At 42.9% G+C, this 9,609-nt stretch overlaps 1 protein-coding gene across 1 annotated transcript in view; it reads left to right on the forward strand.

Moving 5' to 3' along the window:
* The first annotated feature begins 8,548 nt into the window (after positions 1 to 8,548).
* Positions 8,549 to 9,609, forward strand: part of c1ql2 (complement component 1, q subcomponent-like 2) — a 1,206-nt gene continuing 145 nt past the window's right edge. Inside the window, exons 1-2 of the mRNA XM_071908124.2 lie at positions 8,549 to 9,136; positions 9,575 to 9,609. The exon at positions 9,575 to 9,609 is cut by the window's right edge and continues 145 nt beyond it. Coding sequence (XP_071764225.1) covers positions 8,552 to 9,136; positions 9,575 to 9,609 — 620 coding nt within the window. The 5' untranslated portion in view covers positions 8,549 to 8,551. The remainder of the gene's footprint in view (positions 9,137 to 9,574) is intronic.

The following is a 9,609-nucleotide window of genomic DNA, read 5'->3' on the forward strand; positions in this document are numbered from 1 at the left end:
AGAGAAAGATCGAGCGCGGTCAGTTTTGCATTTTAAAATCAAAATATCCAAGACTTTCTGTCCAAACCAGTGTTGTTCGACTTTCAAAAATCACACAATGAAATAGATATATAATTATATATATTTAAATCAATTGACACCCTTTTGATCTTCTCTCACACCCCCAAAAGTCCACTGGCCTTTCTAGCATTAAAGTCACTTTTAAAACTCATCTTTACAACCTTTCACTTAACTTCAACTTTAATTCATGACCGATGCTGTTGCTTTCACTCAATTTTAGTTTTGTATTTCTCTGCTTTAATGACTTTTTGACTGTTTTTTTTTGTGCAAGATTATTTTTGAGAAGTGACATTCAAATAACACATATGATTACTGTTATTATTATTTTCCAACACATCGATTAAAGAAATGACTCACTGTGTGGCTGATTTATCACCATGCACACTTCTGTGGTTAAAAGAGTCTGGCTGAATAGAGTGATTTGTATGATTTAGAGTGATTGTATGTGTGTGTGTGTGTGTGTGTGTGTGTGTGTGTGTGGGTTTCTCTCCCTCTCCCTCATTTTCTCTTTCTAGCACAAACACACCCACATAGACATAGACATACACACACACACACACACACACACGCACACACACTGCCGTCTTGCTCTCCTGCGGCTCGTGGGTGTGTTTGATGTGAAAGGTCTTAAAGTGCTGTAGCCTTCGCCTGCAGTGTGTTGTGCTGCCTGGCCGCACGCTGCAAGTGGCAAACTGACATTTACGCAAAAGTTGAGTGAGAGACAGTTTGCTAACATTTGGTCTTGGCTACTGATGATATTCAGCTACGGGTGTGTTATGATTAAAAGACATTTGAACTGCAAATGAAGGAGCAAATGGCCATCAAACTGCTTTTGTGCCCTTGAGCAAGGGACTGAACCCTTAACTGTTCCAGGAGGGGCTGTACTGCTGACTAAACCCAGGTTCTGACATCTGTGTGTGTGCGTGTGTGTGTGTGCGTGTGTGTGCGTGTGTGTGTGTGTGTGTGCATGTCTGCAGCGTACATGCGCACTTGTGAGTGAGCATATGCATGATTCCCAAAACGCTACATCTAATTGTTACATGAAGTTTATCACTCAATATTTCAAATAGGCCATTACAACATTGAAACATCAGTATTTTGTAGTTCACTTCACTGAGTTCACTCCATGTTAGCTATCCTTTTCTTAGTAGATTAGGTGTCTCTTTTTGTTTTTTCAAATGGTAGATATCTCATTTTGTAATCAAAGTCAAAAGGAAACGGCATTTCGGTGTTGTCTTGCTTCCATCAGTGTATTTGTGGTTGAAACAGGAAGTTGGACTGGGACACAACGTGGGGACGGACCGTTCAAAAGTTCAAAAATGCTTTGCACCCAATCTTAAGATTCACGTATGCTTATGCATACACATACAAACACAAGCTCGTATTCACAGACACATCCACACACATGCATATATACATGTATATATACAGTATATATGTATATATACATGTACACATTCACATAAACATACATGTACATGCTCATGTACACATGCACAAATATGCACCTGTACATGTACACATACACATACACATACACATAGGCTTATTCATACACATACTTGTGCACATATACATACATAACCCATACATATATAGAGAGAGAGACAGAGAGAGAGAGAGAGATAGAGAGAGAGAGAGAGAGAGAGACTGAAAAAAAACAGAGAAATATCAGGGGGAGGTTTATATTTTATATATCTGGGTTTCAAATCTTCATTTTGGAAAACAAGAAAGTATTATTAATTCCAAAGAAAGGCATGAAATGTGAAATTTCTCTAGTGTGGGGACAGTGGGCGAGAGAGAGAGAAAGAGAGAGAGAGAGAGAGAGAGAGAGAGAGAGAAACAGAGAGAGAGAGAGCAAACACTTAGAGCTATTTAGCACTAGTCACGTTTGTCTGTGCCCAGCGCCCTTCAGCTGATTTTTCAAACAGTTTTGAGCGTCTTCTAAACTGACAAGTCTGCTGCATTGAGGGGCCATTTTCACCCAGTCCGGCTTCTGAGACTTCCAAAGACAAGAGTGAATAAAAAAAATCCCCGATCCTTCATCACTGTCCGAGCACATTAGAGTCACCGCGTCGCTCCGGTTCCTTCAGATTTATCGAAAAAAGCAGAGTGAGAAAAGGCCCTCGCTCAATTACATAATCCTGAATCTCGCAGAAATTTCTACCTCAGTCCTCCTGTGGCTTCCTTGACGTTCATGAATGGAAAAACTGAAGTTACAGAAAACCAGTTTCCCTACAGATGCAGCCACTTTTCAATTCACACAATTCACATACTTTTGTTGCATTGCTGCTCCGCCCCCAGGAGGAATTGTTTGGGAAGTCCAGCAGTCGTAAAGGAAGATAGATGCAGGATGAGAGGATTTCTGCAATTGGCTACTATTATACATTAAGCTATAATTAACTTTTATGATATGCTTTCAATTCTGCAATGAATGTGTGTATTGTGGTTGGTTGCAGATCAAATATGAAATTAATTACTTGAAAATATTAAGATTAGGGTTCGACCGGCAGGAGTTTTGAAGCCCAATACTGATATTGTCATATTGAAGCTGCCGATAGCTGATATTTTGTGCCGATATTCAAAATCTTAAAATTCGACCCTTTTCATGCCCATGAAATTTCAAAAATTATAAGGAGTGTTCAGTGTTTCCCTGAAATTTTATTCTTATTAGGGTGGAAACTGCATTTATACCATAAAGTGACACTAAAACTCTCCATTAAAACCCAAACCATTTAGGTTTTAGCAGCTCCTTAAGATAAAATAAATAAAATAAAATTTCATTGCAGGTTTACGTAACAGACCAGAACCTCCATCGTATCAGCAGTGGATCACATGACCGCCGGCTGATATTTGATGAAAGGTCAAAATCAGCTCCATATATATCGGTTTGCTTATGTATCATTCTAACCTTAATTATGATATATATGAATAAAAACATTGTCAGGAAGTGTGAGAAAATAAAAACGCTTGGTATGGGCATCTATAATATTGAGAGACAGGAATTTAAATGTTGCCCAAAGGGGTAAAAGGGGTTTGATGTTTGAAGTTTCTGACAGTGTAAAATGTCACTATGTACATTTATGACAGCTTTGGGCCTTAAGGTCTACAGTAATAGACATGTGCCTTGGCATGTAGAGAAGGTATATGAATCTAATGAATGAGGCACTTGATAAACAAGCTGCTGCCAGTGTGTCAGTAGCTGGCTGTTGGACCTGAGGCACAGTCGACTATATTTAGAGCGTCACCAACAGTGACTAACACACTAGAAAGGGACACACTCACACATGGGCAGACAGATGCTCATGTGCAAATGCATAGATCCCATACAGGAGGTGATACAGGCAGCAAGGGATGATTTTATCCCTCTCACATAACCTGAGCTGCACTCCTGCGGCCCTAAAGAGGGCTTCAGGTGACGTAATGCAGCCTCTGGCGGCCATATTGGAGGATAGCTTTTTGGCAACAGTGACTGTGAATAGCTGATTGCATTTCTAAACTTACAACTTGGCTGTCTCAAAATGGTTTTAAAAGACATGGTTAATTTCTGTGCTGTTTCTGACTGGGAACTGATCGTTTCATCACTGATGCTTGATTTTGTGTTTAATGTCAGCTTGTTAGCTAGCTAATCATAGTATCTGGCCAGCTAAACATTATAGTCTTGCTGTAAACACACCACTGTAGCTAACATATGTAGTAGAAACTAGCGTTATAGTGGCTAGAAATTGCATGTTTACATTAACATTACATTACATTATGTCCTTTAGCACAGGGGTTCCCAACCTTTATTGTGCCATGGACTGGCGCATAGCCTACATAAAAAAAAAAACAATCGCAGACCGGTGGTCAATTTTAATCTGCATCGTAGCAAAAACAAAAAGTGCATTTTAAAAAGTAGGCTATTATTAGGCTATTATTATTGTTTTACAATGGTTAATTTACAATGGTTTTAGTTGCATATTTTTGCTCACCAGCGGGTGGCAACAAAGGCTAATTTTATGTAAATAACAGCCTATTTCAACGGTCAGACCGCTTCAGAATTAGACATTTCTTCCCCTTTTCGTCACTAAAGACATTAATTCAATACGCAACTCACACAGTGATTTCAGCCTATCATTTCTAAAAGTAAATGTAGAGATCAAGCTAGCTTTACAAATATTAATGAGCATCAACTTACTGATATTCATGAGACCCATGGGCTTGCTTGCCGGCCACAAGAACATCATACCGGGGCGTGATGGTTGACAATGAGACGCGCAGGGTATTCCTCACATCGAGTCTGCTTCTAAGTCTGTTCTTAGTGGCAGTAATTTCCTACCATGCTAGCTGCTTTTCCCCCCAAAAGTTCACGGCAGATGTCTTTTGCAGCGGGCAGAATTAACTCCTCTCCGATTGTAAAGGGCTTTTTAGCTTTGGCAATTCGGTGAGCAACGAGATATGAAGCCCTTGTTGCAGCGACGTTTGTTTGCTTTTCTTTTTGGTAACATTTTCCGGTCGTGCATCACCATCTCTTTTACCCGAACAGCCCGCAAAGAAACGGTCCATGGAGGTTTGCTGAGGCCCGCTCATCTCTGCCTGTACACTGCGCTGTGCTGTGCAGTTCAGAACCAGAACTAATGAACTGCCAGCTGACATTCAAAAGCTGCCGCTAGTCAAAGAAACTAATTTAGAATTTTTGATGTTTTGGATGAAATAACATGAGTGGTGTAGGTGCGAAAATTAAACATTTTTTGAATTTTTTTTTTTTTATGATAAAGAAAATTATAATTCCGCAGCACCTCCGCGGCCCGGCACCGGTCCGCAGCCCGGGGGTTGGGAACCCCTGCTTTAGCAGACGCATTTGTCCAAAGCGACTTACAATAAGTACATTTTGTTAACAGTAGTCAAACGTATTTCACAGTCTTCATCAGCTAAGCCTTCAATAGGAATAAGTAGCATTAACATCTGTTGTTTTGCTAAATGAGCCTGCTGGCTAGTTAGCTAGCTAACAGTTTGTTCAGGTTAACTGAGTGTTTTGGAGTAGAGACTAAAGAAAAGACAGTTTACTGTGTCACAGTAACCTTTTGGAAACAAATCCACCTTATTAGGCTATTCACTTTTTAGTATCTATTTTTCTAGCCTGGTTGTTATATAAACTTAGGGACATTTTCCTGATATTGAGTTGCAGCCCCTTTTGCACAATCCACATCTCCATTGTTTCAAAGCTTAAAAATCCTTCTACAACATTTGGGTTCGATTTCCGGCCCTTTCTATGTGGAGTTAGCATGTTCTCCCCGTGTTCACATGGGTTTCCTCCCACAGTCCAAAGACATGCAGATCAGGTAGATTGGAGACTAAACAGGTCAACACTGATAGTTCAACTCAACCACAGACACAAGCACACACACACACACTGGTACCCAGGTTAACAGGTGATACGGCTACAAATTGCCCAATTTGCACAAAGCTAGCACGATATAACAACACTATAACCCAGGATTATAAACACAGCGTCCAGTTGGTGCTGGGGATCGAACCCACAACCCTCTGACCATCAAACGGCCTCACTAGCATCAAGGCCAAACTGATGGAAGGTACAGAAGCAGCAGAGACAGAAATCATTTTCATCAGTCTTTCCACCCCAAAAAGGAATTGGTTGGAAAATCTACACCTTTGTTGCAATCATAAATTGCATGTAATGGATGCAGTGGCCAATTGATTGATATTATAATGGGGACTTCAGTGACATTTTTCTACTGTTGTTTCTAGTGATAAAAGAGAGTAAAAAGTCAAGTTTTAAAGGCTGTTTTTGGATCACAACCATCTTTCACCTTCACCTAGCTCTCTGGTTTCCTTGAGGCAATACTGTTGTCTGAACATGCAAAATCTCACACTTCCACTAGTATCCGGAGAAACACACACACACACACACACACACACACACACACACACACACACACACACACACACACCTAAACACACACAATGAATACACTTTCACTAGCATCCAGAGGAAAACGCACATGCACACATACACACACGATTTCTATGAATACATTTCTATTAGCATCTGTAAGAAAACACACACTCACATACACATGGACACACACACACACACACTGAATATGCATCACTCAATTAAAGAAATCAAGCTGAGAGTAAGAGTCTGTTTTATTTCAACTTTTCTCAAATCCACAAGGATGCTAATCACCAACATAAAATGACTTCATTTGTGCCCAACGGGGAATGTGGTGACACTGTGGGGGCTTCCTTTCTGTGTGTGTGTGTGTGTGTGTGTGTGTGTGTGTGTAGGTGTGTGTGTGTGTGTGTGTATGCATAAACATTACATGTGTGCACACACTGGTCTGCCCATGTGTACATGGATTGTATTCATGCGTCTTCATATAAGATGTGCTCGTGTTTATGTATGAGTGCTCGCGTGTGTGTGTGTGTGTGTGTGTGTGTGTGTGTGTGGGGGGCACTCATCAGCGAGGTGGAGGAGCGCCTGGGAATCGCTTTGTTAGCCGCTAGCTTAGCCTGCTGAGACAAGGGGATATGAGGGGAAGTTAAACCCCGGATCTGTGGAGATAAGGATTAGCTGATCCCGACAACAGAAGGCAAGTCGCGGCTCTGTGGCAGATTAGGCGAACAGAGAACGGGTGCCAGACAACTTTTACATCGTTCCAACTTTAGAGCCTCTTTCTCATCCGGTGGGGTGGAGGGGGGGCGGGGGGGAGGGGGCACAGGGGGGGCTTACAAAGGCCTGTGGTGTCTTCCAGCAAGAGCAAGCCCCCCACTAAGCCTGAATTAGGGTGAAACCAGATGTAAGGTCTGTCAGGAATCAAGCCGATGAATGTAAGAAAAATTCGAGGGGTTTCCTCCCTGTGTGGGCCAATTCCCAGCATGCACCTGACAGATGGCAGATGTGCAGCAGGTGCAGGTTCAATGTCAACCCAAACAAGCATTTTCACAGTAGATATGGGAAATGGCAAAGTAAAAAGTCATATCGAAACAGCTTTGGAACCTGTTTTGAACTGATAGCAGAAAGTTATTTAGGTCTTGACGTAGCAGCTATTGACGACTACAGATGTCATCTCAACTTTTATTTAAATTTTTTTGTTTTTTGGGCTTTTTGCCTTCATTGTTACAGTCCTGTTATGGTCCTGGGCCGGATTCGAACCCAGGACGTCCCGTTTACGTTGTACGCACCGTAGACCACTGATCCACCAGGACGTCCCTCAACTTTTATTTTGACACTATATTTATCGTCATATCAGCATCTATTCAAAGTGAAAATGTTGGCTGGGTTTGTTTTTCTCCCATAAGGTGAGATTGCTGGCCGACCTCCTGTGGGGTCAGGGGTCAGCCACTTGCTCTGCGGCATTTTCATCCAATCAGAATTGAGCTGCAGGACGCTCTAGCTGCTAATACAGGTGTCAGGACTTCCATCAGGTAGGAACAACCGAGACAGCTGTCCTGGGCCCTGAATGAGCCCAAAGAAGACAAAATATGAGTGAGGAGTGATAGGTCAATTATTTTCACAACTATATTTATCTTTCGTCAAAGATTTATTTTGTATTTCTTATTGCCCGGCAAAGACTGTCAGTAAAGATTCAATGTGATTTCTTTGTTCAGTGCTGACTTTAGTTTTCACCCTGAGATAAAAAAATAAAATAAAAAAAACAGACCCATAGTTGTACAGACACTATTTTCTGTGTCTCAATTATTTTCAGAAGTCATAAGTAAGGTTCAGGTATTTTGCTTTATTTTGATGTTGGGCTGTGATGAAGAAACGATGCTGCATTTTCACAGCGTTGGTGTTACATGTGCCTCCTCCTGCAGATCTGGCATTTTGAACAGTTCCAACCGACTTAATTTATTCAGTCTTCCCTGTACTCAAAGACATAACTTGCATTAAGATGTTTTTTCTCTAAAGGAAGGAGATAAATGAGGAAATAGCTCGCAGTCTGCCAGAAATTCAATAGGGAGGTTTAAGTGTTAGTAATGCTTCCTGATCCTATTCCCTTGAAGCCATGCAGAGGGATTTGTAATTCATACATAAAGATGGCATGATTATTGTTGCAGTCTTAATCCAAATTGCAACAGGCTTTGCCCTGAACTTGTTACGTCAGCGGCTCTTTACTCCCCTCCGTTTGTTGCAGACGAGCAGAAACCGCTGGAAGCCTCTTTCTGCTCGGAGACCCGACGTGTCCAGCCATGCCAAGACGAATATTTCCCTTGTCAACTCTGTGAAGCGTAGTGATACTGGCACAGCGCTAAACGCCGCAAGGTGAACCAGGCTTGAGGTTACAACGCGTTTGTTTTTTTTCCTCTCTCTTCCTCTAATCCTCTAATTGAGTGACTCCTTTTTGGTCCACTCTCTTTTCTGCCGTGCTTTCCAGCGCTCTCTCCACCTTCCACCATTACTTCCCAAAGCAAAACGGACTTTTTAGCGCTTGCTTCTCGGACTCTCCAGAGGAAGAGAATCGTCGCCGCTGTGGTTGGCATCGTCATGGTGTTGGCTCTCATCATCGCCATTCCCCTGCTGGTCCAAACTTCCAAGACCGACGCTCACTACGAGATGATGGGCACCTGTCGGATGATCTGTGATCCTTACAACCCCAAACCGAGCGCCACGGCTCTGGAGGTCATGCAGGACCTGAGCGCGATCCCTTCCCCGTCGTTTGTTCAAGGAACTAAAGGCGAGCCGGGTCGGCCGGGGAAACCCGGACCAAGGGGGCCGCCAGGCGAACCGGGTCCGCCCGGTCCGAGAGGACCGCCGGGGGATAGAGGGGACTCTGGAAAGCCGGGGTACCCCGGGGTGACGGCGGGTACGGCCCGAACCGAGACCGGTGGAGAGCCGGGGTCCGCTATCGGTGGGACCAAGATAGCGTTTTATGTGGGTCTGAAAAACCCTCACGAGGGATACGAGGTGCTGCGGTTCGACGACGTTGTCACGAACCTGGGGAACCACTACGACCCGACGACCGGCAAGTTCACATGCCAAGTGTCTGGGATTTACTACTTTACTTATCATGTGCTAATGCGCGGAGGCGACGGGACAAGCATGTGGGCAGACTTATGCAAAAACGGACAGGTAAAATTTCACGTTGTGTTATCGTTACAGGCTGCATTTTGCACGCGTCGGTTAAACTGTAATCCTTTTTATAACGCTGCTGTGCTTTAGTGCCGCGCGTAAATCAGCTCTCCACTGCGCAAAAGAGCAGGTTGGAGCGCAATTACGCACACGAAATACACGTCCGTCCAAGACTGTGTTTGCTGATACTGGCTCTTAATTTTATCCTCTAAGTTCAGTAAATGTATAAGCAAACTAGATTTATCACTTTATTTATCTGAAAACACGGTGTACATGTCAGAGGTTTTGTGGTTTGAATGATTTGCATCCTCTCTCAGGTTTGGCGTTTAAAAGTGCGCACACATCTCTGCTCGAGGTTTCTATGAAATCTATGCTTCTGTAGATTCCTATAGTGCTGGGTATGAGCTCTCTTTTCAAATTTTGCCTCTTGATTTGCAGGTCCGCGCTAGCGCCATAGCCCAGGACGCCGACCA

Source organism: Centroberyx gerrardi, chromosome 10 (genome assembly GCF_048128805.1).
Source record: "Centroberyx gerrardi isolate f3 chromosome 10, fCenGer3.hap1.cur.20231027, whole genome shotgun sequence".
Lineage (NCBI taxonomy): Eukaryota > Metazoa > Chordata > Actinopteri > Beryciformes > Berycidae > Centroberyx > Centroberyx gerrardi.